The sequence below is a fragment of the Mobula hypostoma genome, chromosome 10, assembly GCF_963921235.1.
Source record: "Mobula hypostoma chromosome 10, sMobHyp1.1, whole genome shotgun sequence".
In the NCBI taxonomy this organism is placed as follows: domain Eukaryota; kingdom Metazoa; phylum Chordata; class Chondrichthyes; order Myliobatiformes; family Myliobatidae; genus Mobula; species Mobula hypostoma.
Window position 1 is genome coordinate 86,537,100 of NC_086106.1, and position 27,886 is coordinate 86,564,985.

General features: G+C 42.4%; 1 protein-coding gene across 5 annotated transcripts in view; it reads right to left on the reverse strand.

Annotated features, from left to right (window-relative positions):
- Positions 1-27,886, reverse strand: part of LOC134353010 (rho GTPase-activating protein 6-like) — a 201,673-nt gene that overhangs the window by 59,218 nt on the left and 114,569 nt on the right. For all 5 annotated transcript variants that reach the window (XM_063060785.1, XM_063060786.1, XM_063060784.1 and 2 more), the window contains 3 exons: positions 20,956-21,024; positions 6,613-6,863; positions 4,543-4,738 (listed from right to left, as the gene is read on the reverse strand). In XM_063060785.1, coding sequence (XP_062916855.1) covers positions 4,543-4,738; positions 6,613-6,863; positions 20,956-21,024 — 516 coding nt within the window. The remainder of the gene's footprint in view (positions 1-4,542; positions 4,739-6,612; positions 6,864-20,955; positions 21,025-27,886) is intronic.

Sequence of the window (27,886 nt, forward strand, 5' to 3'; positions counted from 1 at the left end):
AATCGGCCATTTGTCTCACATAGATTGGAGGGTATTTAAGAATGCAGGAAGAGAGAAAACGGGAATTGTAGACCAATTATTCTGACATCAGTCACGGGGAAAATCCCAGAATCTATTGTTAAAGTGGTGGCAATGGAGAATTAGAAAATAATAATATTAGTAAGTGAGGTCAATGTGTATTTATGAAAGAAAAATAATATTTGTCAAATCTATTAGTGTTTTTCACAACAGATAATCCGGAAGAATCAGGAAATGTTATGCTTTTGGAGTTTTGTGATTTTTTTTTAATAAAGTGATACAAAAAAGGTTACTAAAGGAAATTAGATCTGACAAATATGGAGGTGAAATTATAACGTGGATAAGCATTGGCAATGGACAGAAAATGCAAAACAGATGGGTTAATTGAAGTTTGGGAGTTTAAACCCAGTGGGTGGAGCCAGGGGTCCAGGCTGATCACAAGGTCTGTTGATTATCATTCAGTGGAGTCTACATTTGTTTTGAAAAAGAAAATCAAGTTTCACAAATCTGTCAGATTTTTTAAATTAGCAGAACAGATAATCGCAAAGCAGTGGATGTGGTGGATTTGAACTTTCAAAGGTCATAGGTAAAATGTCACAAAGAGGTTTCCAAATAAAATTAGACCACGTGGAGTTGGATTAATATACCAAGATGGAGTGCAGAGTGTTTATAGAACAGAATAGTTAAAAGGAATATTTTCTGTTTGAATGGCTATGATCATTTGAAATTACTACAGAGAGAAAGGTAGTGGACTTTCCAACTATTCACAATCTGCTGTATATCAATGATATGGATAAGATGACAGGACCATTGCTTATAAGGCTGTTGATAATAGAAAGAAGAACAACTGCATAGGTTATGAGGAGGAAAGCAAAAGCCTTTGAGGGAATACAAAGTGAGTGATGGGTGAAAAAGAATACAAATTTGGAAATCTTGAAAATGGTAGAAAATTTAGAAAAGCAGAGAGTGTTTGAAGTGCTGAGAAATTGAAAGATGTTGCCTTTCAGAAAGACATGGATGTTGTTGTATATGGGTCACTGAAAGATATAATACATGATTAGAAATATAAACAGTTCATTGGTGCTTCTTGATAGAAGATGTGACTGTCTGCAAAGACTTTGTGATACTGTTATGTACAGCCTTGGGAAGATGATACACTATTTATTTATTCTGCAAATTTATAGTAATGTTATAACCTTGCACTCTACTGCTGCTGCAAAACATTATGAGAGAGCGATAATAAACCTATTTCTGATTCAGATATCTGGGATATTGTATACAGATATTAACTTCTTACCCAAAAAAGGATACATTTTCAATAGAAGAAGTGCAATGGAGGTTCACCAGATTGATTCCTGTTACGGTAGGAATTAGCAGAGATTAAGTAGACTGAGCCTCTGCTCACTTGAGTTTAGAAGACGAAGAGGTGACCTCATTGAAACATACAAAATTGTTTGAGGCTTGACGTGGTTCTTAAAGAAATTATGTTTCAAATGACCGGGGTGTTTAGAACTAGTTGTTTTTATAAGTAAGGCGCCAGACTTTTAGACAGATAAGAAGAAACTTCTTCACTCGGAGAATACTGAGTCTTTGGAACTCTGGCTAGGAGGGCTATGAAGGCTCAGTTGTTCAATGTATTGCAGGATATTGATTGGGAATCCAGAGATAATGGGGCTGACACAGGAAAGTGCCACTGAGGTGAAAGGTGAGATATTGTAGATTTTCGTAAATAAAATAACAGAGGAGTTTTAAGTTTAAGGGAAGCTGTAACAGCTCACTTTATTGTTAATTAAACGCAGAGCATAAAGTACAGCAAAAATTCACATCATTATGTCATCACGTCAGATCCCAAGTCAATATCAACGGTTGTAAATTATGCATATGTTTCCAGTCCTCCCATTACCCTACACAGGCCCCCTGCCCCCAAATTCACAGAATCCAGCATCATGAGCCAGTTTGGAACTCAGACAAGCTACTCAGCTTGGGTCCTATTTTCCATGGGTGGAGTAACAACAGGTGTATCTGACTTCTCCAGAGGTGTGTTGACATGCTTATGGTCATGTTGTGACAACAGGGGCATTATAGCAGAATCCTCCAACTTTTGGTGGGCCATTTTAAGGTGATCTACTGAAGTATATATTTGCCCCTCGTATCTATGATAAAAGTTTTTTTTCTCTCCATCCCAAAGCACAGAACGGGCCATCGTAAGGGGGGCCTAAGGAGATGCTGGTGTACATCATGGCAGAAGAAAACAAAGGAGGTGGAGTGTAGATCGACAGGAACTCAAGAGTGCTGTGTGTCATAATGGGAGGTAGGAATAGGTGCAAAGGAATTGAGTCTACTAAGGAGGACGGAATGCTGCTGAGAGGCTGACCAGGTATTTGTAGCATCAGGAATAAAATCACCTGGCACTCATAACAGCTGCCCATATACCAGCTCTGCCGCGGACAGCTGCGGGTCCTCTTTTGGAGTTGTACTGAACCCCAGAAGGACCTACGGGAGATGATCATGCCAAAGCTCATCCATCAGGAAAGCACTCAGAGCAGCCAGTTAGAAGCGGTGAAACAGCTTGCAGAGGCTATTGGATTGCAGGTGTGATGTAGCCTAACGCTGAGGTCTTGGGCCATCACAGCCCAGACTGATATGATTGGGGACTGCAGTCAGAGGAAATATCAGATGGGGTGCCAAAATGAACAACCAAGGCACTGATGAATGTCTAAGCCACATCTGTGGCTGTTTTTGAAGCTAGAGGGATGACCTCTGGTCACTTGGTGGTACGGCCCACCATGGTAAGGAGGTGCATGAACTGAGGTGGGGGGGAGAGGACCAGCTGGTTCGACATTCTTGACATGGTCAAACCATCACTCAAAAATCTCAAAAGGTGCCAATGATGCCCGAACATGATGGTTAGTTTTTGTTTACTGGCACTCAACACAGGCTGCACTCCAACCATACATATCCTTTCAAAGACCACATCACACAAACTTCAATGCGACCAGCTTCTGTGAGGCATTCTGGCCCAGATGTGAGAGGCCATGAATGGAGGTAAAAAGAGCACACCTCCAGTTATGGAGCTGGCCATGACAGGCAATCAGCCATGGCATTATTTTTCCACTTGATGTATTGTATGTCAGTCAAGACCTCTGATGTCCTGATGCACCGGCACTGTCGAAGCTGTAAGACGGTTGGCACTTCCTGGTGTTCGTACCAAAGCGAGCATGGTAAAAGCACAGACCCAGCAGTCATGGGCATGTGTGTGTTGGCGGCACTGCTGACTGGGCTTAGTGAGGCAGGGAAAGGAGGAAGAATTATGTGTCTCTGCCTGAATGAGAGACTATCAGCCATCTTAGCGAGCTCCCTATAGTCATTCATGGGTGTATTAGCAAGGGCCATGCAAACCTGATCAGACATTTGCTGCATGAAGAGTTCTTTAAAAATAAAACAAGTCTGCTGATTTCCCAGGATATACTCCATTAGCTCTGAAGGCCTAGCATCCCGTAGGCCAGGCAAGGATGACTCACTCAGACTCTGATAGACCAGAAGTCTGTAATAGGTGAGTCTTCAGCATACCATACTTATCGCATTCAGATGGGTGTTCAAGCAGACTCACCATTCTCACTGCCATGGAACTACTGAGTGATGCTACTACATAGTAATATTTGGTGTCATCCATAGAGATTTCACACAGTACAAACTGGGCTTCAGCTTGTATAAACCAAGTGACGCCATTTTGCTCCCAAAACCCCAGCAGTTCCAAAGTGACTGCACTGGCCGACATTTTGAATAAATCTGGAATCGTTCTAGAGCAATGGAGTTACCAATGTAGATCCTTTGTAAATCAAACGGCAGGGGTATTTTAGTTTAAGGGAAACCACAACAACTCCTCTATGTCAATCAAATGCAGATCTTAAAGCGCAATAAAATCTTCACGCCATTATGTCATCATGTCAGACCAGCTTCTTAAGATGAACCCTAACTCAATGTCAGTGGTTGTGAATTATACATATTGTATGTTTCCACCTCTTACATTACCCTACAATATGATTTACACTATATTGCTATATTTGTATTGGATTTGCACTGGATTTGCAATATTTACACTGGATATAATTGTTTTACTCCTTTGAGATGTATAGTTGCTTGCTTTTAATGGTTTCTGTATGTAATCCTCTTTTACATTCTGTTTTCTCTTTTAGTCTTTAATATTTCAGATTGTATTTCCTTTGTAGCATTAACATGGTGCTATAAAAGATATGATTTAGAAATGTTGTTTTGCTCATACACATTTTTGGGAAATCTGGCATTAACCCATTTTTCCTTAAAAAGAGGGATGTTACTTCAGCTGCTTTAAATTAATAAACTTATTCCAAGGTTGAATTTTCCCTGCTTTAAAGAATTGCAGAATCTGGTTCCCACCAAAAAAAAAATTGTTTAAAATGCAAAGCAAATAAAAATGAACATGTCACAGTACTGGATATTCCATTATTCACTGTAGCACAAAATCTGATGTTAATGACTGCTTACCATAGCATTCGATATGACGGCAGCATTGCTGCACTATTCTGGGGACTTGTCGATAGATGGGGTTCAGACTGAGCTTCTTTTTGGTCTTTGTTAACTTTTTCTTTTCCAGTTCCACTGGCAGAGAAAGCTGTAGGGCTTCCAACAATCGTGACTGATTGTCATCTAGATCGGTGATAGAATCAACAGACACAGCGCCCTGCAATCATAGAATGCACAGAATTTCCTCCCATGTTCTACCAGCATCATTAACAGCAACAAATATATGATAATGTATTATTCATCTAGAAAGTGCAATATACTCCCAATTAATTCAAGAGGAGTCACCATTAAGAAAGGAACAGTGTAGCTAGAAGTTTAGAAATAATTTTTACATCACTGATAAGTTTAAGTTGAGATTCAGCTTCATTTAAGCTACAGTAATTGGCACCAGGATTACTTGAAGTAATTACACCATACGTAAAGGCTGAGGAGAGAAAGATGATGACCGGGAGCAAGAGACTGCCACGTGCAGGCACCTTCTTTGGCAGCGATGAGCGAGAGGCTTCTAGATGGCGCTGAACATGAGCGAGAGGCTTCTAGATGGCGCTGAACATGAGCGAGAGGCTTCTAGATGGCGCTGAACATGAGTGAGAGGCTGGCAGATGGCGCTGAGCACTCGATTGCACTCTGCACCTGCCTCGATGATTTCCATTTTCCTCAGTGCTTTAATTGGATTGAACTGAACAGAGTTGAACTAAATATGACTGGACTGGTTCAATGACTTATGCTTTATTGTTTTATATTCTGTGTTTTTCACTCATTTTTTGCTGTTTGTACAGTTAGTTCTTTTTTTTTCACATTGGGGGTTTGATATTTTTCTTTGGATGGGCCCCATGGTTTTCGTTCTTTGTTTTGTGGCTGTCAGTGGGAAGACGAATCTCAGGGTTTGCTAATTTATGTACTTTGAATTTTGGTATCACCAAATGTAGCAGCCCTCCCCTGCTATGTATTACGTGTGCTGGATTGCGAGACCCGACGCAGACTGGGAGATCATTTTGCTGAACACCTATGCTCAGTCCGCCAGAGAAAGCAGGATCTCCCAGTGGCCACGCATTTTAATTCCATGTCCCATTCCCATTCTGATATGTCTATCCACGGCCTCCTCTACTGTAAAGATGAAGCCACACTCAGGTTGGAGGAGCAACACCTTATATTCCATCTGGGTAGCCTCCAACCTGATGGCATGAACATTAACTTCTCAAACTTCTGCTAATGCCCCACCTCCCCCTTGTACCCCATCCGTTATTTATTTATATACACACATTATTTTTCTCTCTCTCCTTTTTCTCCCTCTGTCCCTCTCACTATACCCCTTGCCCATCCTCTGGGCTTCCCCCACTCCCCCTTTTCTTTCTCCCTGGGCCTCCTGTCCTATGATCCTCTCATATCCCTTTTGCCAATCAATTGTCCAGCTCTTAGCTCCATCCCTCCCCCTCCTGTCTTCTCCTATCATTTCGGATCTCCCCCTTCCCCTCCCACTTTCAAATCTCTTACTAGCTCTTCCTTCAGTTAGTCCTGACAAAGGGTCTCGGCCCGAAACGTCGACTGTACCTCTTCCTAGAGATGCTGCCTGGCCTGCTGCGTTCACCAGCAACTTTGATGTGTGTTGCTGGATTAGGAGATGTTTTGTGCTAGATGAATATTAAAGATGGACAGATGCTCTGAGACTGTTTTGTTTCATTGGTACATTGTAATATTACAGATACCAAACATAAGAATGTGGAGAAAATACTTCTGCAAAGAAGAAATTCAGTCAGAATTTTTTCAAAGAAATGTTTTTGATTCATCAGCAAATATCCCCGTTCCGCCTTCTTGTATATTTTAAATAGTTTAGAGAATGTGTGAGTTGTCACATCATTCCAAAATAAAACACAATGCTATCAGATGATATTGAGTTAATAATATTCTCAAATAGAAGTTTAAGTCACCAATAAGGAGACTCGATCATCAGGTTCTTAAATTATTTCTTTGTGTTATCATTTCATTAATGCATTGATAGTTACTGTCTTTATAATTGGAAATATAACATACCCGTCTGTGAACTCGAGATAGGTTATCCAAAAAAGTTGGTGAGAGGGGTTCTTTTACTGGTTCAGACTGCAAAAATACATGACTATCATCCAGATGTTTGTGTTGTTTCTTGGCCCGGAATCGCAGAACTGATGCCTCCAGTTCCAGACAGTCCCTCCGGCCTTCCTTCACCTCATCGTGCTTCTTTTTTTGTGCACAGTCATTGAGGATGACTTGTGGTAGAGGAATTCCAAATCCCAGGGGATACAATTCTGCAAAAGAAAAAGGACAATGCAGGATTAGTAATCCCAAAATAAAACTATCAAGTTTCCATTTACAACCAAATGGTATTCTAATAATATATTGTCCACAAATAATACTATTTGTTGAAAGTCCCAACTACCTGAAGAAATTTATTTTAATCATTCCATTAAAAGGGATTGCAGTAACACAAATGAATCAATTAATTACGGATACACAAGACATTGTACATACTTGAACCATTGAATACTTCAGTATTTTCTTTTTCAATTAGTTACTACAACTTTACAAATACTTTCCTCAACCATGTTCCTGGCAACCTGTATGATCTTGTCCTCTCTTTAAGATCATGGTCTGCAGAGGTTCTGAGTGAGGCCTCAATTGTATTTGAGTCATTTACAAAGGTACTTCTTATTGTTGCCATAAGGCTGGAGGTACAGGAGCCTGAAGACACACACTCAATGTTTTAGGAACAGCTTCTTCCCCTCTGCTATCAGATTTCTGAATGATGCATTAATCCATGAACACTACATTGTACTGTACTGCTACTGCAGTATGACGTATTTCATGAGATATGTCAGTGATAATAAACCCGAATCAGATTCGGATTACTAAAGATGAACATTTGGATAGGTGATAGATGATGAAGTTATGTCATCAGTGAACAACGCTACCAAAAGTGACATCCTCAAGACAGTCCATGAAGCACTTCCTTTCACTTCTTTTTATTTCAGATACAATTCAGCTACTGTTAGAGCTTGTTATCTACATTTTATCTACATCAGTGAACAACACTACCATAGGCGACTTCCACAAGATGGGTTACAAAGTAATTCCTTACACTTCTTTTACATCTATTTACTTCAGATGTGGTTCAGCTACTGTTAGAACCTATAATCTACATTCTGGCAGTGTGATTTCGGGCCAATCGGGTGATCTGGCACCTTGCTGTCTCTGAGAGTTTTCCACAAATCTGCGACCAAAGCATGCTGCACGGAGGCCAGAAGCCAGGAGATGGGGCGCGAGCCCAGGATCGACTCCACCTCTTGCCCGTTTCACCAATTAAAACACTGAGGAAAATGGAAATCATCGAGGCAGGTGCAGAGTGCAGTCGAGTGCTCAGCGCCGTCTGCCAGCCTCTCACTCATGTTCAGCGCCATCTAGCAGTCTCCCGCTCATCGCTGCCAGAGAAGGTGCCTGCACGTGGCAGTCTCTCACTCTCTCCTTCCCAGGGAAAGGCCTTGCGTTCAAGTGAACTCTTGAACTTCAACGCTGTCAGTAGATGGTGCTGGAGCAAGGTTTAGTCACAGGTTGTAGACTTGGACTCTAATTCAGGTTTGTAATGTGTTCTAGATTCTAGTTCTAGTTCCTCTTTTTTGTTGCTATTTTTGGGCAATTTTTGAGCCAGTGCAACCTGCAGATAATGAACACTGAGCTGAACTGCACTTTTGATTTTATGTTTCATATTTTGTGCTTTCACTCATTTTTTTGTTACCTCTTGCACACGTTTTTGCATGTGGGGGGGGAGAGCGTTTGATGTTTGATTTTTTTTAACTGGTTAGTTACATTATTCTGTTTTGTGACAGTGGGGAAGACAGATTTCAGCATTGTATACTGCATACATTCTTTGATAATAAATGTACCTTAACTCTTTGAAAGGACAGATTTCATATACTTATCTAAAAATTAGTTTAAACCAAAGTTGAATTTAAATGCCACTAAAAGATATCTGGTGGGAATAAGGCGAGATAAACGGAAAAAATCGTTAAAGTTATGGATATTTCTGGGCTTTTGGTGACAGCCTTTGAGATAGTATGGTTGAATGGAACTTTCTCTTTCAATATCTTTATTAATATTATATAAATTGCATGAATACAAATACAAAATTCATAAGGATACAAGTAAGTAATACAAATTGCGTTACATTTAAATCACAGTAATATGATCACGGTATCCCATATTCCAAATCAGTCACGTAGAAAAAAAAGATTGAATTGATTATATTTTATTTGAAAAGGATCTACCCCCACTACCAAAATGAGCTGGTTGGTAAAAAAAAGAGAAGAAAAATAAACTACCTTACCATATAATAATATAATAATAATGGCTCAGATCAATACTTTAATAACAGTTCAAAAATTATGAAGACAACTCAGAAAGGGTCCCCATAACATTAGAAAATCATGCTCAGAATCAGAAATCGGACAATGAATCTTCTCTAGATCAAGGCACAACATAACATCAGATAGCCATTGAACATGAGTGGGCGGGGCGGCCTCCTTCCACTTGAGCAAGTTCGCCCTCCTGGCCATAAGAGACTAAGAGACATAAAGGCCAATACCCGCAAATTAGATGGAACTTTAAAGATAAAATGAGAGCCAATAAAAGAAGCTGAAATGAATGGATATTTTTCCCAAGAGCAGATTAGTGATGGGAATGATTCGACAGGAGGTGAATAGGCCGTGGGAAAGCGAAGGAGAAGCAGTGAGAAAAAAAGCAATGAGGTGCAATGGCGTGAGGATTGGGAGAGGGAGAAGCAGAGCTGGTGGGTGAGGCTAAGTCATGGATGAAGAAAGCCATACTACTGTAGGGTAATGTAGAGGACACAAACACGGAGCAGGGGAGACAATTCAGCTGTGAACGATAAAACTTTAATAATAGACCACAAAAATAACAAACCATGAGGGGCATAAATCAAGACAGACCAGAGACTAAACAGAATAGGCAATGAGGTAAACTTCAGGGAGAGAGAGTGAAAACTAGGTGGTTCAATGGGAGAATAAGGACTATGGATGAGAACTGAGTTTGAATAGGTTGCAGGTGAGGAGTCTGGAATGAGCAGTAGGTGAATCCTATTAGCTGAGTGGAGACTGAGAGGTGTCTGCTTGTGTAGACTGGGAAATATCAGCAGCAACAGGCCCAAAAACAGTTGGGAAGAGATGAAAAAGAAGAGGGGTTCACCACTCGACGTATTTTCTTTGCAGCCTAGCTTAATATACTGCATAGGAAACCTGCTGTTGTGGAAGACTCCTTTCTCTACCACAATATATGATTCTGCATCAGATATCATCCATGGCGTTGGTGAAATAAATAGAAGCACAGTATAAAACAGAGAAACTGAAATACACTTAATAGTAGTTAAGGAATAGAGCAAGGGAGGCAGAAAAAAAGATGAGAGAATAAATCAGCAGATATAAGACAAAACTGAATATACCATTATTCTTTGATTTAACTCATGTAATGTCATAGAAAGATGACCATATGACAGCCTATATATTAAAACATATGTTATAACATTCAAATTTTTTCATATTAAAAAGTCACACTGACTGTACAGCAGATGTTACAGCTATATAAAATGAGTTTGGAATGAAACATCAGCTTCCATATATCAATATATTAGCTTATAGTACTGAATATAAATTATAACCAGCTTGTTTGCCTTGATACTATGCACAAAAAGTCAGACCATATATGTTGTATGATAATGCATAAAGAATACATCATAGATGTTTTATAAATGAAGGTAAATAATTAAGGACATAAACTAACATTTTAGTATTTTACATCATTGGAGGAATTTCAAACAATAATTACATGCAAATGCAATGCACTTAAAATGCCTATAATTTGTGTATTAAATGCAACAATAGGCTTATTGTGTACGTAGACATAGAGAAGGTAGAACATAGAACAGTACAACACAGGAACAGGCCTTTCAGCCCACAATGTTATGCCAAAACAAAAAAAAGTGATCAATTGGCTATCTAAACTAATCCTCTTTGCCTACATAATATCCATATCCCTCCATTTTCCTCACATTCATGTGCCTATCTAAATGTCTCTTAAAAATCCCTAATGTATCTGCCTCTGCCACCATCCCAGGCAGTGCATTCCAGGCATCCACCACTCTCCAAGTAAAAAAATTGTCCCTCACATTATCTTTGAAATTACCCCCCTTACCTTCAATGCATGCCTTCTGTTTCTGGATATTTCAGCCCTAGGAAACAGATACTGTCTGTCTACTCTATCTGTACCTCTCAAGATCTTATAAACCTCTATCAGAACTCTCCTCAGCCTCCATCATTTGACCGAAAATAACCCAAGTTTGTCCAATCTCTCATTATAGCTCATGACCTCTAATCCAGTCAGCATCCTGGTAAACTTCTTCTTCATCCTCTCCAAAGTCTTGACATCTTTCATATTATGAGGCGACCAGAACTGTATACAATAGTCCAGAAATGCCTAACTAGAGTTTTATAAAACTGCAACATAACTTCTTGATCTTTGAACTCAATGTCTAAACTAATAAAGGCAGGCATGCTATATGCCTTTTAACTACTCTACCAACCTATCCAGCCATTTTCAGGGAGCTATGAACTTGGACCAGAAGATCCTTCTAGTGTATCTTCACGTTTGACCTACCAATGTGAAGCACTTCACAGATGGGAGGGTTAAACTCCATCTGCCATTTCTCTGCCCAAATCGACAACTGATCTATATCCCACTGTATTCTTTGCCAGTCTTCGACACTGTCCACAACAACACCAATCTTTGTATCATGTGCAAACTTACTAACCCACCGGTCTACATTTTCATCCAGGTTACTTATATATGTCACAAACGGCAGAGATCCCAGTACAGATCCCTGTGGGACACCACTAATCACAGACCTCCAGCTAGAATAAGTTTTTTCAAACACTACCCTCTCCATCATGGCCAATTTACTATTGATCCAATGCATCTTAATCTACTGGATGAGCCTCCCAAGAGGGACTTTTTCAAATGCCTTTCTAAAATCTATGTAGACAACATCCACAACTCTACCTTCATCAATCACTCTCGTCACCTCGTCAAAAAGTCACCTAGACAGAAGGGATGAAATGTTTTTTTGTTTCCCTAATCATGGAAACTTTGGAAAAACAATAGGCCAGCTCTTCATTGATGTAATATCAAAGCATACAAATGTGACTAAAGCCTGAGAAAATTTGTTGAAACCTTGAAAACAGAAATAGAAACTTCAGCCTTGGAACAACAGAATTAAGGCTTAATTTCAGGCAGAACTCAATTGTTCAGAGAACAAATCCTGTAACATCACATGTTTTGTGTGATATTTAATTCAAATTCAATAAAGAATCAAAAACAAAGGGAAAATTAACGGGCTATCTGAAGGTCAGACAAAATCCATAATTCTCCATCCAGTGAATGAGGAAATTTCAGAGAGCTGATTGCCCAAAGTGACAGCTTCTATGCAAAGGGCAATGGGCTATTATACTTCTTAGTAAGATTTTGTTAATGGTTAATTAAACATTGTAAGTTATTAATTCAAGTACAAAATAAAGGCATAGCACTTATTAAAATGTATTAACATTTATTGCCATATTGCCAACATCAACAAAAGCTTGTAAAAGGTCACACAATTTTCTTTCTGGCTCCCTGTGTGTTATGTACTGAATGTAATGTGGGAGGGCATTCAATGTAGATGTATTTACAAGCAAAATAAACAGCTGCACATTTGTTCCTGGCCTCTCTGCCTTTCATGTGGTGTTATTCACAGTTACCCTGTTTCCCAGTACCACAAGTAACAACTGGTGATGAATTGACAAGTTCTCATGCAATATTTATTGCTTTATCCCCTTCAGCAAGAAAAATCTGTAACATTGGTGGTGTAGTGCTGTGTGATGTGGGTGAGCAAAAAGAAGGTACAGTACATGTTACAGTGGAGATTAACAAACGGAGAAAGAAACTTGCACTGCACATTGTCAAAGGTAGGTATCCATCACTTCTGGGTCACTTGTGGTTGAAGCACCAGAAACTCAATGGGCACAAAGTGCATTTCACTGGAAGGACCATTGATCTACAAGAAATATTGAAGAAATACACTCAAGTATTCAACAGAGAACTGGTCACTATGAAAGGAATCACTGTTAAGCTGGTTGTTAAACCCACTACAACACTCAAATGCCTGAAGGCAAGACCTATTCCATACACTTTCAAATCAAAGGTAGAGGCTGTATTGGAAAGACTGGTCCCGAGTAAGGCATCAAAACCAGCGTGTGTAAGTAAATGGGCATCTCCAGTAGTTCCTATCCTAAAAAGTGATGGTTCCTTGAGGATTTGTTGAGACATCAAGGTAACCATTCACCCAGTTCTTAAGGCTGAACAATACCCTCTTCCCTCATTGATGATCTTTTTTGCAGGACTACCCAGAGAACAAACATTTAGCAAGATTAGCTTGTGGCAAGGGGACTTGCAGATGTATGTGGAACCAGAGTCAAAGGAACTGTTAAACACAGTGATTCACAAAGGAATGTTCATGTAACCAAGGCTTCTGTTTGGCATCTCCTCTGTTCCTGCACCTATTCAGCGAGCAATGGGTGTCATGGTCCGGTCTGTGAAGTCCACATTCCAGTTCACGGACTGGTCCATCGATCCTTATTCCAGGTTTTCCAGTTTTCCCCTGTTCTGTTGGTGCCTTAATTGAGGCACATGATTCTCATTTTGGGCTGGCTACATAAACAGCTCCTGGGTTCAGCTTCAGTTGCTGGCCTGTTCCCTTTCCTTCCTCTTCCTTTGGAAGACCTGTCTGAAGCCCTACCTGCAACCTTGGCCTGAAGACTTCTCTGCAACCTCGCCTGTGTCCTCGCCTGTATCACTGTCAAGTTCTACCACCGGAGCAAGAGCGGAGCCTTGCTGTGTCTAGATAAGGAATTGTCTTTCGTTGTTTGGAACTATCTCTTTGTATCCTCACCTTTGCTAGGTAGGTCCGGCTGTTTGCTGCTACCTTGAGTTGGGAACTGTCTCTTTGTGTCCTTGCCTTTGCTAGGTGGGTCCAGCCGCTTGCCGCTACCTTGAATTGGGAACTGTCTCTGTGTCCACTCCTTTGCTAGGTAGGTTGGGCCATTTGCTGCTACCTTGTGTTAGGAACCATCTTGTTGTTTTCAGCATTCTGTGTATGAGTCCCAGCCCTATATCCTGTTCCCAAGGAGGGGTCCCAGTTCTGTGTTCTGTTTATGAGTTCTGGCCCTATGTGCTGTTCCCAAGGAGGGATCCCGGCTCTTGTTCTGCGTTCCTGTCTCCCAAGATCCAGGCCCTGTGTTCCGCGTCCCTGTCTCCCAAGACCCAGGCCCTCTGTTCCGCGTCCCTGTCTCCCAAGACCCAGGCCCTGTGTTCCGCGTCCCTGTCTCCCAAGACCCAGGCCCTCTGTTCCGCGTCCCTGTCTCCCAAGACCCAGGCCCTCTGTTCCGCGTCCCCGTCTCCCAAGACCCAGGCCCTGTGTTCCGCGTCCCCGTCTCCCAAGACCCAGGCCCTGTGTTCCGCGTCCCCGTCTCCCAAGACCCAGGCCCTGTGTTCCGCGTCCCCGTCTCCCAAGACCCAGGCCCTGTGTTCCGCGTCCCCGTCTCCCAAGACCCAGGCCCTGTGTTCCGCGTCCCCGTCTCCCAAGACCCAGGCCCTGTGTTCCGCGTCCCCGTCTCCCAAGACCCAGGCCCTGTGTTCCGCGTCCCCGTCTCCCAAGACCCAGGCCCTGTGTTCTGCGTCCCTGTCTCCCAAGACCCAGGCCCTGTGTTCTGCGTTCCTGTGTCCCAAGACCCAGGCTCTGTGTTCTGCGTTCCTGTCTCCCAAGACCAAGTCAAGGCTTTGGGGTCTCGTCCTGTCCTTGTGCCTCACCCAGCCCAGGAGTACCTCGTCTAGTCCAAGCCACGTCCTAGTACCTCGTCTAGTCCTAGCCACGTCCTAGTACCTCGTCTAGTCCAAGCCACGTCCTAGTACCTCGTCTAGTCCTAGCTACGTCCTAGTACACTCACAACACGCTGGAGGAAGGCAGAAGGGAAACCATGATCCTAAAAGAAAGAGGACATTTGAGATGTCCTGGAACGGAAAGCCTCATCCTGGGAGCAGATGTGACGGAGAGGGAGGAACTGGGAATAGGGAATGGCATTTTTGCATGTGGCAGGGTGGGAAGAGGTATAGTTGAGGTAGTTATGAGAGTCAGTGGGCTTGTAGAAGATGTCAGTGGACAGTCTGTCTCCAGAGATGGAGACTGAGAGATCGAGAAAGGGGAGAGAAGTGTCAGAGATAGACCAAGTGAATTTGAGGGCTGGGTGGAAGTTTGAATTAAAGTCGATGAAATTGACAAGCTCAACATGGGTGCAGGAAGCAGAACTAATGTAGTCGTCAATGTAGCGAAGCAAAAATTGGGGAGCAGTACCAGAATAGGTTTGGAGCACAAACTGTTCCACATAACCAACAAAGAGGCAGGCATAGCTGGGGCCCATGCGAGTGCCCATAGCTACACCCTTGGTCTGAAGGAAGTGGGAAGAGCTAAAAGAGAAGTTATTAAGTGTGAGTATCAGTTTCGCGAATTGGAGGAGGGTAGCGGTGGTAAGGAACTGGTGAGGTCTATTGTCCAGAAATATTAGACAAATAGGGTCTATTGTCCCTATTCCCAGTTCCTCCGTCTCCGCCACATCTGCTCCCAGGATGAAGCTTTCCATTCCAGGACATCTCAAATGTCCTCTTTCTTTAAAGATCGTGGTTTCCCTTCTGCCATCATCAATGATGCCCTCATCCGCATCTCCTCCATTTCCCGCACTTCGACCCTCACCCCATCCTCCCGCCACCACAACAGGAACAGAGTTCCCCTTGTCCTCACCTACCACCCCACCAGCCTCCGGATCCAGCACGTTATCCTTCGCAATTTCTGCCACCTTCAACAGGACCCCACCACTAAGCACACCTTTCCCTCTCCACCCCTCTCCGCTTTCCACAGGGATCGATCCCTCCGTGATTCCCTGAACCACACGTCCTTCCCCACGGATCTACCACCTGGTACTTATACCTGTAAGCATAAGTGCTACACCTGTCCCTACACCTCCTCTCTTGCCACCATTCAGGGCCCCAAACAGTCCTTCCAGGTGAGGCAACACTTCACTTGTGAGTCTGTTGGGGTCATCTATTGCATCCGGTGCTCCCGGTGCGGCCTCCTCTACATCGGTGAAACCCGACGCAGATTGGGGGACCGCTTCGTCAAGCACCTCCGCTCCATCTGCCACAACAGACAGGATCTCCCGGTTGCCACCCACTTCAACTCTGCTTCCCATTCCCATTCAGATATGTCCATACATGGCCTCCTCTACTGCCATGATGAGGCTAAACTCAGGTTGGAGGAGCAACACCTCATATACCGTCTAGGTAGTCTCCAGCCCCTTGGTATGAACATAGAATTCTGGTAATTCCCTCCCCCTCCCCCTCCCCCTCCCTTCCCCTATCCCTATTTCACTCTGCCCCCTCCCCCAGCTGCCTATCACGTCCCTCATGGGTCTGCCTCCTTCTACTACCCATTGTGTTTTCCCCTACTCCTTTTTCACTTTTCTTGCCTATCACCTCCCTGCTTCCCCTCCCCCACCCCTGTATCTTTCCCTTTACTGGTTTTTCACCTGGTACCTACTAGCCTTCTCCTTCCCACCTTCCCCCACCTTCTTTATAGGGCCTCTGCCCCTTCCCTCTTCAGTCCTGACGAAGGGTTCTGGCCCGAAACGTTGACTGATCATTTCCACAGATGCTGCCTGACCTGCTGAGTTCCTGCAGTGTGCTGTGAGTGTTGCTTTGACCCCAGCATCTGCAGAGTATTTTGTGTTTACCACGTCCTAGTACCTCATCTAGTCCAAGCCACGTCCTAGTACCTTGTCTATTCCAAGCCACATCCAAGTACCTCGTCTAGTCCAAGCCACGGCTTTGTGTTCTTGTCCTGTGCAGGAGTTTCACGTCCAGTCCTGTGGCCACGTCTAGTCCTGTAGCCATGTCTTGTCCTCGCCTAGATCCGTGGTCCGAGCCCAAGTCAAGACCCAGGTTACGGGTCCCTGTCCAGTATCTGGCTCGAAGTCCTTGTCCAGGTTCCAAGTTCCTAGTTCCTAGTTCCTCGTCCAGGTCCCGCATTCTTAGTCTAGTCCTAGCCCAGGCCCTGTATCATAGTCTCGTCCAGGGCCCGTGTCTTGTCTAGCGTCGTACCTTCCCCACTTCCTTTGCTTTCTTTACACACCTAGTCCTGTTCCTAGTACTTCAGTGTCTTGCATTTGGGTCCGCTCCCAGCACTCCCCTTATGACAATGGGACAGATCCTGAGTGGGTTGACAGGGGTGCAATTCTATTTGTATGACTTACTTACTACTGGGAAACATGAGCATGAGCACCTACAAAACTTGGATGTTACATAACAAACAGTCAAGGAACATGGGCTAAAGGTTCAGAAGGACGGGGATGAGTGAGTTATTTGAACCTTGATTGAATATTTGGGCCATGTGATCGATGTTTACTATGGGGCTACTGTGTTGTCATGCCCCCAGCATTAAGAAAGCAAGTGCTTGGCAAGCTACATGCAGGACATGGTGGCATAGTGCGCATGAAAGAAAATGCAGGCAGCTTCTTCTGGTGGCCAGGACTGGATGTAACCATTGAAGAAAAGGCCAAAGCATGCCTGTGTTGTCAGCCAGTGAAAAATGTTCCTCAGTTTGTTACGTTGCATCCATGGGAATGGCTTGAAGAGCCACGGCAGAGCATTCACATAGATTTTTCAGGAACTATAGAAGGCCATATGTTCTTGGTGGTAGTGGACACACACAGCAAATGGACCAAGGTTGTCATCCTGATGGGCACTAAATTAGAAAGGTGCATTGAGGAGCTATGTTCCATCGTTAGCCATTTTGGCCTTCCTCAACATCTTATGGGCTCCCTGCCAGGGACTTTTCATCTCATGTTCTCCGTATTTATTGCTTATTTATTTATTTTTTTATTATTCTTTCTTTCTTTTTGTATTTGCACAGTTTGTGGCTTTTACACACTGGTTGAACACCCAAGTTGATGTAGTATTTCTTTGATTTTGTTATGGTTATTGTTTTATGGATTTATTGAGAGGGAATGAAGCTCAGGGTTGTATATGGTGACATATATGCCCTTCGATAATAGCTTCACTTTGAACATTTGCACTTTGTAGAAACAAGTGATATTCCACACATCAAATTACCACCATATCATCCAACCACTAATAGCTTTGCTAAAATAAACCCTCAAAACCTCAATGAAATAAGCATTGAAATAAACCCCCAAAGCCTCAATGGGATGTGGATCCCTCAACCAGCATCTCAGCACTTTCTTGCCAACAAACTGCAACTCACCTCATGCCACCAACAAAGTGGCTCCAGACGCTGCGCTAAGGAAAAGACAGTTTCACACCTGGCTTGACTTGCATAAACCCCAGATGCAAAACAGAATGTGCTAAATGAATAGAATACCCAAGCAGAGAGATGTGCTAAAGTGCAGTATAGAAGTTTCATAGCAGGAGAGACAAAGTACTTGCCTGGAACTACATCTCTGGAACAAAGTGGAAATCTCAAAGTTCAAAGTAAATTTATTATCTAAGTACATTTATGTCACCAAACACAACCCTGAGATTCGTTTTCTTGTGGGCATACACAATAAGTCCAATAACCAGAATAGAATCAAGGAAAAAGTGCACCTAATAGGGCAGACATCCAGTGTGCAAAAGACAACAAACACAAATAAATAAATAAGCAAAAAGTATTGAGAAAGTGAAGTTGAGTGAAGTTATCCCCTCTGGTTCAAGTGCCTGATGGCTGAGGGGTAATATCTGTTCCTGAACCTAGTGATGTGAGTCCTGAGGCAACAATATTTTCTTTCTGATAGCGGCAGTGAGAAGAGAGCATGAACTGGATTGTGGAGTTCCCTGGCGATGAATACTGCTTTCCTACAACAACGCTCCATGTAGATGTGCTCAATGTTGGTAAGGGTTTTACATGTGATGGACTGGGCTGTATCCATTACTTCTGGTAGGATTTTCCATTCAAGGTCATTGGTGTTTCCATACCAGGCTGTAATGCAGACAGTCAATATACTCTCTATCACACACCTATAGAATTTTGTGAAATTTTTAGATGTCATGATGAATCTACACAAACTTCTAATGAAGTAGAGGTGCTGGTGTGCTTTCTTTGTAATTGCACTTAAATGCTGGGCCCAGGACAAGTCCTATGAAATGATACCTGTGACAGTGGTGGCACAAACTAGTCCTGTGTCACACACAGTGGAAACCAGTAACTGCAATATCTGGAGAAGGCGTGTTGATCAGCTGTTGCCCACTTCTGAGTCTACCGGAAACCAACACAAACTGACCAATCCAAATCCATTTGTAGAGATGGGACAGGATTCTGAGAAGACTGCAGAACTTCCATTAAGATCAAATGACACAGCCATTGTTCTTCCATTACCTGTGCTTTCTGAGATGCCCCCTACTGACAATGCAGTACCCAAACCAAGATCTACACATACGCCACCAAAAGATAAAATGACTTTGGTATCATCCCCAGGTCACTGGATCTCTCACAGGAACAGGCAGCCTCCAGACAGATTGAATCTTTAGTTTTGTGACAAACCCTCAGTAAACGGGGCAGAGCAATCCCTAGGGTTGTGTCTGGGAATAGAGGCAGTCTACCTTTTTCTAGTTTAGAATTTTTTTTTTGTTGGTTGAATTTGATGATTATTCCATTGATTGTTAATAGTTCAACAGCTGGTCTGTGTATGGGAAGGGGAAGAAACCTTTAAAATAAAGTGGGGGTAGAGGAGATGTTACGTATTCATGTATATTTTGACCCTTACAGGTAGCTGTGAAACTTCCCAGTGTGTTATGTACTGAACCTAATGGGAGAGGGCATTCTGGGTAATGACTTACAAGCAAAATAAAGAGCAGCACGTCTGTTCCTCTCCGTCTCTCGTGTCTATTATTCATGGACACCCAGCTTCCCAGTACCACAAACATAATAAAAATGCCAATAATCTTTCCAAAAAACACATATAAAATCGATACATAATTGTCAAGAACAAATATCTGTGCCTCAGGGAAGAAAGAACAATAAAAGGAAGCTGGATATCATTGTGAATTTGATTAGAATCCTCTGGAACTATCCTCTTGGTGTTCTCTTCCTGCAGGTCTGATCAGGAAAATGGGATCTCTTGGAGTAGGGCCTCAAAGATGAACCCTTTAATATGGGCACCCTTTTTGTACTTCTCACATCACATTCTAGACATAATGTTTCCCAACTGTCTGTAGCCAGAGACCAACTCCCTCTTAGGATGTGTTCATTGCCTTGATGCGACATCATTGAAGCACAATTATGCGCTTTGCTTCCCTCGGGCTCTGACCTTTCTTCGTACATTTAGGTGGGCTATAAGTGAAAATAGGCTGTGATTTGTCACATTATTGTTACGGAAAAGGTTTGACTCACCCTGTTTCCCTTTCCAATTGAAGTTCTATTAATTCTGAAAAGATTATAGGAATTGATATTAGATTAGAAAACTATTCAAGCTGGAGACAGTTCCAGCCTTTTCTTCCTTTGGTTCTGGTAATAGTCAGCAGAAGAAAATATTCTGGCTTTTATGACATGAAAAAGAGGAAAGCAAGAAGAATGTCAACAAAAATAAAGAATAATTATGGATTACAGGTGTTCGAATAGAGGAGCATATCTCTGAACTAATGATGTGTCATTTTATTTACAAACTGGCTGGAAATTTCATGGAGCATGGTTTTGTGGTATATTGAAGATGCATTTTAATATTAAGATTGCCTAAGGCATTTATAATGCATTATGAAAACCTTATAATTTATAACAAGGTAAGAATGGTGATTCATTTTAACTATCAGGGAGTCTTATTATCTGCATGTCAATGGTTATGCAAGCCATTGGGGTAAGCATTAAGTAATTTGGGAGTATAGATGGAATAAATTCATTTAGAGTGGATGTGGTTTGAAAATTGAACTAAGATTGCAATAAAGCAATTTTATAAAGAGCTGAAATGTGAAATATTGGTGAGAAGAAAACAAGACTTATTCTAGCTACCAAAGTGTACCTCCTCACACTTTTCCTTCCTGGAAGTGAAATGCATTACTCTGAGATACATGTAGTACCAGCTGTGATTTAATAGTTGCACTTTCATCTCTAAGTCACATTGTTGCGAGTTCATCCACACAGAAATCTTTATTTAGCTGATTTATTACCCAAACAAAATTATCTGCAAATAAAAGAGCTTTTCTTACCTTTATCTTTTCTTTCTTTAGAAAAAGGCTCTTTCCTTCGCCGAAATGATTTCTTCCTTTTTGGCCCATCTGTAGAGAGGGGATTTCATGTTTAATACAGATGAACTGATGGAAGCAAAGTTTCGAGGGTGAGCAAGGAAAATGGCTTTGTTTATTTAGTTTCTACGTGATGTTATTCAAACACAGATTCTGAATATAAAAAATGAAAATCAGATGTTTAGAGTTTCCTACTGGCAGTTGGTGTGAGAATATTATTAAAACCATACTTATTTATTGAAAACCGTTGTTCAAATAGAATGTTGCTTCCAAGCCAAATCCATTGAATACACACATGAAAAAATATCTATTTTCCTTTAAATAAACAGGAAATACTCATGAAAAATGTTCCATAACTGCTTTGATTCCTCGACAAATACAGTCATTAAAATATTTCCTGCCATTGCATTGGCTGAATCAGCCCAGCCACCTTTCTCACAAGTCGGCTGATATATCTGGTAGCAAAGTAGTCAGAGAACAGAGCTTGATAATTAAAGCCATCTTTGTAAGAATGTTATCCTTTTCCAACCATTCCATCAAGTTTCAGACAAGGTATGCTGGTGATCAAACTTTAAAAGAAAACTTTGAAATAACTTTTAACAGACTGACAAGCCTTGTGTGCTTGTTATAAAATCTTAAAAGGCAGTAAAAACTCCGTGCAAAGGGAAACAGTTACTACGTCAAGTCAAGACCTTCATCAGAACTGAAAACGAAAAGAAAAGAAAGTGAGTTGGCAGAGAAGACTGTGTGGAGCAATGGGTGGAACAAAGGGAATATTTGTAATAATAAGGCCTTTAAATAGACAGTTCAGCTATTTTACAGGTCAAAATACGTGTACAAATAAAGGAAAAATGAGCATGGGGAATGGCAAGCAAAAAATGACCAAATACAAACAAAGAGTAAGTTACCACATGTTGAGAACTCAGTATCAAGTACCTGCAATGTTCCTAGACATAAGATAAGGTGATGTTCCTTGAGTTTGTGTTGGGCCTCCATACAGCAGGACACAGACAGACTAGCCAGAGTGGGAGTGGAATGGTGACAGGCAACAGGAAGCTCAGGATAATTCTGCAGACTGAGTGTTGGATCCTGCAAAATGATCACCCAATATGGCTTTGTTTCTTTCCTTTCATCATCTACAAGCTTCTTTGTAAGTAGTCCTACAGTATCCAGGGTGGCTTCACTCTGGATTTTCTGCTCACGGGTGGCTAATGGTGGCACAGGTGGGAATAAAGTGGAAAGCACATTATGAAGTTGCTGTCTCCTTCCACCAGTTATGCAGGGCTTGAGGTTTCCAATATTCCTCCACCGAGCAGTTATGGGCTCAGGATTCCTGAAGTAACTGGCTCAGTGAAATTAGGCCTCGATGCTGGGGATACCAACTTGAGAGAAGGCACTGAGGTTGGTTTGTTTACTCTTCAAGTGGCTGTAAAAATGCTCTCCTGATGAAATTTTGCTCTCATTTTTCTTGTTACAGGGAAAAATGTTGATCAGTTGTTTTAAGCGCTCTTATGAGGCACCTACTGTACCTATAGTGCACGCACAGCAATAAGGAACAGTATGAGTCTGATGATGCAATCCCAGTTAAAACTGTTGTGTCTATGCTCATCTAGGTGAATAGTGACTATTCTCTCAAACTTCTAACTTGAGCTTGTTAGTGGTTGTGGCTTACACACAGTGATTGCTAAAGAAGCATTCACAGCCATATTCTGCCGGAGTGCTCAATGGATGATCCAACTTAGCTTCTTCTTGCCATCCCTGCCATCACAGATACTGGTCTCCAATTATAAAGGTATGAAGAAATGACTAAGGGTATTAGATAACAGCAACTTCTGTTGAACCAGTCAGTCAGTCAGTCAGTGGGTGCCGTTGCGAATCCGGGGTTGGCGGCTATGCACCTCCATCTTCTTCGATCTTGCGACAGCACCGAGTACAACCTCTCCTCCAGTTTGTTCTCGCTGGCCGCCTTGGCACCGCCCGCCGCCCCCGCTGAACTCGATCCCGAGGCCGTGTCGGCCTCCAGCCGCGGCCGCTTCTTCGAGCTCGGTCCTTCCTTAGACGGAGGCCTTGGGCAGGTCCAGGCACACGGTGCAGCGCCCAAGTTCATCATGTCTCTTCTAACTAGGTGCATAGCATACGATTCATAGATACGTGGTGAGGCTTTAATCTCTTCCACGGAAGATGGCCATTGGCTCACAAGGAGCTCATCCGCCCTTTGTCAGGTCTCGTTATTTTTTCCCTGCTGGGTGTCCTCGCACCCTCCTCACCAGACTAAGTCCGGTGGGGGAGCCGGCCCAAGTCGCCGACCACTTGACCATGGCCCCCGGCTAAGCGCTAGGCGCCCACCCCCTGCTAAATCTCTCCAAGTGCCTGGCGCCTGACTGAAAACCATGGCAGGATACTCAACAAGACAACAAGAACCAGACAACAAACTTATTGAAGATCTGCACTCCAGAACTTGTTGCAACTCTGGCCAAGCTATTCCAATGTGGGAAGTTGTTCTGATCTTCCCCATTTGCAACAAATAAAGAAAAAAATCTGATTAATTTACTGCACAGTCTACCCTCATTCATTCACAAAGTAATGGAAAGCCATCAGTTAGGGTACTATCAAGTGATCCTTATTCACCATTAAACTACTCACTGGTGGCAAGTTCATCACCCAGTTTTAGACCTCAACACATTTTGTGGGCAAAGAAATGAATGCTCGAGGTGAAGTGAGACTAAATGCTCTTGAGATTAAGCCAATAATTGAACCAAGGAGCCCTGGTCCGGGTGCAACAGTGGCATAGCAGTTAGTCCGACACTGCTACAGCTCAGGGCATTGGAGTTCCGAGTTCAATTCCGACACCTTCTGTAAGGAGTCTGTGTGTCCTCCTGGTAGAATGTTTGAGTTTTCTCCGGGTGCTCTGGTTTCCTCCCACAGCCCAAAGATGCATCAGTTAGTATGTAAATTGGTCATTGTAAATTGTCCCGGGATTGGGCTAGGGTTAAATCGGGGGTTGCTGGGCAGTCTGGATGGAAGGGGTGGAAGAGCTTTTTCTATGCTATATATCAGTCAATCAATAAATAGATTGATAAACAAACAAACCAACAAGCAAATAAACAAACAAACAAATAAATTAAAAAAGCCTAAAGAAAAACGTTGCATTGCCTGAGAATGTATTTCACATAACGGAAGGTAATACTGGTTGTCTGTGACTAGTCCTGCTCTTGATGATCACTGCAGGAGTTACTCAGGATATTACCCCAGACAAACCATCAACTACTGCAGCAATGATTTTCTTTCCATCTTAAGGTAGATGTTTACCTATAATTACCCAATGTTCACCTCCAGTCACAACTCAGTAGGTGAAGCAGTTCATGCCTGCATGCAATAAAACCAAGACAATATTCAGACATCATTCAAGTCATGTTTGCACCCCAAAAAGTTCCGGACATTGATCACCTTCAATGAAAGAGAATCTGACGAATCCCCCACCAGCAATATCTGGAGTCCAGGGGAGGGTCACCATTGACCAGAAATTTAACAAATAGCCTGATAAATACTATGGCTGCAGGAAAAAGTCAGAAGTTTGGAACACTGTGGCAGATGGTTCACCCCTAACAGCCCAAGCCCTTTTCACCATCTACAAGTCACAAATCTAGAACAAGATTGTTTTTGTTCTTGATAGAAGATTGCTGAGCCTCTGGCGATGATCTTTGCATCATCAGTGGGGACAGGAGAGGTTCCGGAGGATTGGAGGGTTGCAGATGTTGTTCCTTTATTCAAGAAAGGGAGTAGAGGTAGCCCAGGAAATTATAGACCAGTGAGTCTTACCTCAGTGGTTGGTAAGTTGATGCAGAAGATCTTGAGAGGCAGGATTTATGAACATTTGGAGAGGTATAATATGATTAAGAATCATCAGCATGGCTTTGTCAAGGGCAGGTCATGCCTTATGAGCCTGATTGAATTTTGTGAGGATGTGACTAAACACATTGATGAAGGAAGAGCAGTAGATGTAGTGTATATGGATTTCAGCAAGGCATTTGATAAGGTACCCTATGCCAGGCTAAGTGAGAAAGTAAGGAGGCATGGGATCCAAGGGGACATTACTTTGTGGATCCAGAACTAGCTTGCCCACAGAAAGCAAAGAGTGGTTGTAGATGGGTCATGGAGGTCGGTCACCAGTGGAGTGCCTCAGGGATCTGTTCTGGGACCCTTATTTTTCGTGATTTTTATAAATGACCTGGATGAAGAAGTAGAGGGATGGGTTAGTAAGTTTACTGATGACACAAAAGTTGGGAGTGTTGTAAATAGTATGAAGGGTTGTCAGAGGTTACAGCAGGACATTGATAGGATGCAAAACTGGGCTGAGAAGTGGCAGATGGAGTTCAACCCAGATAAGTGTGAAGTGTTTCAGTTTGGTAGGTCAAATATGATGGCAGAATATAGTATTAATGGTAAGGCTCTTGGCAGTGTGGAAGATCAGAGGGATCTTGGGGTCCGAATCCATCGGACGCTCAAAGCAGCTGCACAGGTTGACACTATGGTTAAGAAGGCATACAGTGTATTGGCCTTCATCAATCGTGGAATTGAATTTAGGAGCTTAGAGGTAATGTTGAAGCTATATAGGACCATGGTCAGACCCCACTTGGAGTACTGTGCTCAGTTCAGGTCGCCTCACTACAGGCAAGATGTGGAAGTCATAGAAAGGGTGCAGAGGAGATTTACAAGGATGTTGCCTGGACTGGGGAGCATGCCTTATGAGAATAGGTTGAGTGAACTCGGCCTTTTCTCCTTGGAGCGACGGAGGATGAGAGGTGAACTGATAGAGGTGTATAAGATGATGAGAGGCATTGATTGTGTGGAAATTCAGAGGCTTTTCCCCAGGGCTGAAATGGCTAGCACGAGAGGGCACAAGTTTAAGGTGCTGGGGAGCAGGTACAGAGGAGATGTCAGGGTAAGTATTTTACTCAGAGAGTGGTAAGTACCTGGAATGGGCTGCCAGCAACGGTGGTGGAGGCGGATACGATAGGGTCTTTTAAAAGACTTTTGGATAGGTACATAGAGCTTAGAAAAATAGAGGGCTATAAGTAAGCCTAGTCAGTTCTAAGGTAGGGACATGTCTGGCACAACTTTGTGGGCCGAGGGGCCTGTATTGTGCTGTAGGTTTTCTATGTTCTATGTTCTAAGATGAAATACTCTGTCATCGGCTGGATGAGTGCATTGTCAACATCTCTTAAGAAACTTGGCAATATCCAGGACAAACCAGCCTACTTGACTGGCACCTCATCCATTCATACTGAATATTTATTCCCTCCACAACCTCTGTATAGTGGATGCAGCATGCGCATTTACAAAAATTGTAGTACTTTCAAAGATGACTCCAAAAGCACCTCCCAAACCTGTGATGTTATATCAGCAACTGCAGGTTTCCTCCAATTCATCTGTCACCCTTGCTTGGAAGTGTATTGCTGACCCTTCAGCAATTCCCAGCTGCTGACACTATAATAATAAAACTTATTTTACAACAGATTCTCTCCTGTTACTATAGCCATAGCACTGGTGTGGCTGACCTGATCAGATTTCAGGTTAAGAATAACAGTTGGCTCACTGCCCCCAAAATTTAGTTGGGTCTGTTTTTCCCCAGAGTGATGGAGGACAAGGTGAGACATGATCAATGTACAGAAAATTACGAGAGGTGTAGTTAGGGTACATAGCTAGTGAATGCTTCCCATTCATCAGTGTGTCTGTAACTAGATGACTTGGGTTTAAGGTGCAAGGGAGGAGATTTAATGGCAATCCAAAGGGCAAATTTTTCACACAAAGACAAGCCACAGGAGATTCTTCAAGGCAGGAACAGTGACAACATCTAAGAAGCATATTGGCAGGTACTTGAGGTAATTGAAGGATAATGAATAATGTAGGTAAATACAATTAGAATATATAGGCATAATGGCTGGCATATCTCCAAAACAAAACATAACAGAGCAACTAGTCCAGACAATATTGCTGTTGAAATGATACTGGCCTTAGAAAATTTTGGAGTAGAGAAAATAACAGAAATAGCAAATGAAATCTATTATCATGGGGAGATACATGATGATTTAAGGAAATCAGCGTTCATCACACTTTCAAAGAAAGAGGAAGCAACAGAATGTGAGTTACATCGTACAATAAGCCTGATGAGCCGCGTGGCAAAAATTATTCTCAGAGTAATCATGATGAGAGCAAGATGCTGTATAAAACCAGAAATCGGTAAAGAACAATGCCACTTTTTGGAAAACACTAGAACCAGAAATGTAATTTTCATGCTACGGATGATCTGTGAACGAGCCATCCAGGTACAAAAAGACATCGACCTATGTTTCATCGACTGTACAAAAGCTTTTGACACTGTCAGACAGCAAGATCTTTGGGAAATGCTTCAAGATCTTGACGTAGATGGGAAAGATATATGTTTCTTAAGAAATTTATACTGGGACCAGACAGCATCCATCAGAATAGAAGGAGAAGTGAGTGAGTATGTGAATATCATGAGAGGAGTCAGGCAAGGTTGTGTCTTTTCACCAGACTTATTCAACCTGTATAGTGAAAATATCTTGAGAAGTATCAAAGACATCAAAGGACTCACAATTAGAGGCCATAATATAAATAACATCAGAAATGCTAATGACATCGTACTAATAGCTGACTCAGAAACAATACTTCAAGAACTACTCACTATAGTGGCAGCAGAAAGTAATCGCAGAGGCCTCCCAATCAACACCAAGAAGACAGAAAGCATGGTCATCTCCAGAAAGACAAACATCCCACAATGTGTGATAAAGATCAGAAATACAAACATCAATCAAGTCAACAAATTCCAATATCTTGGCAGCCTAATAACAAGTAATGGCAAGTGTGACACAGA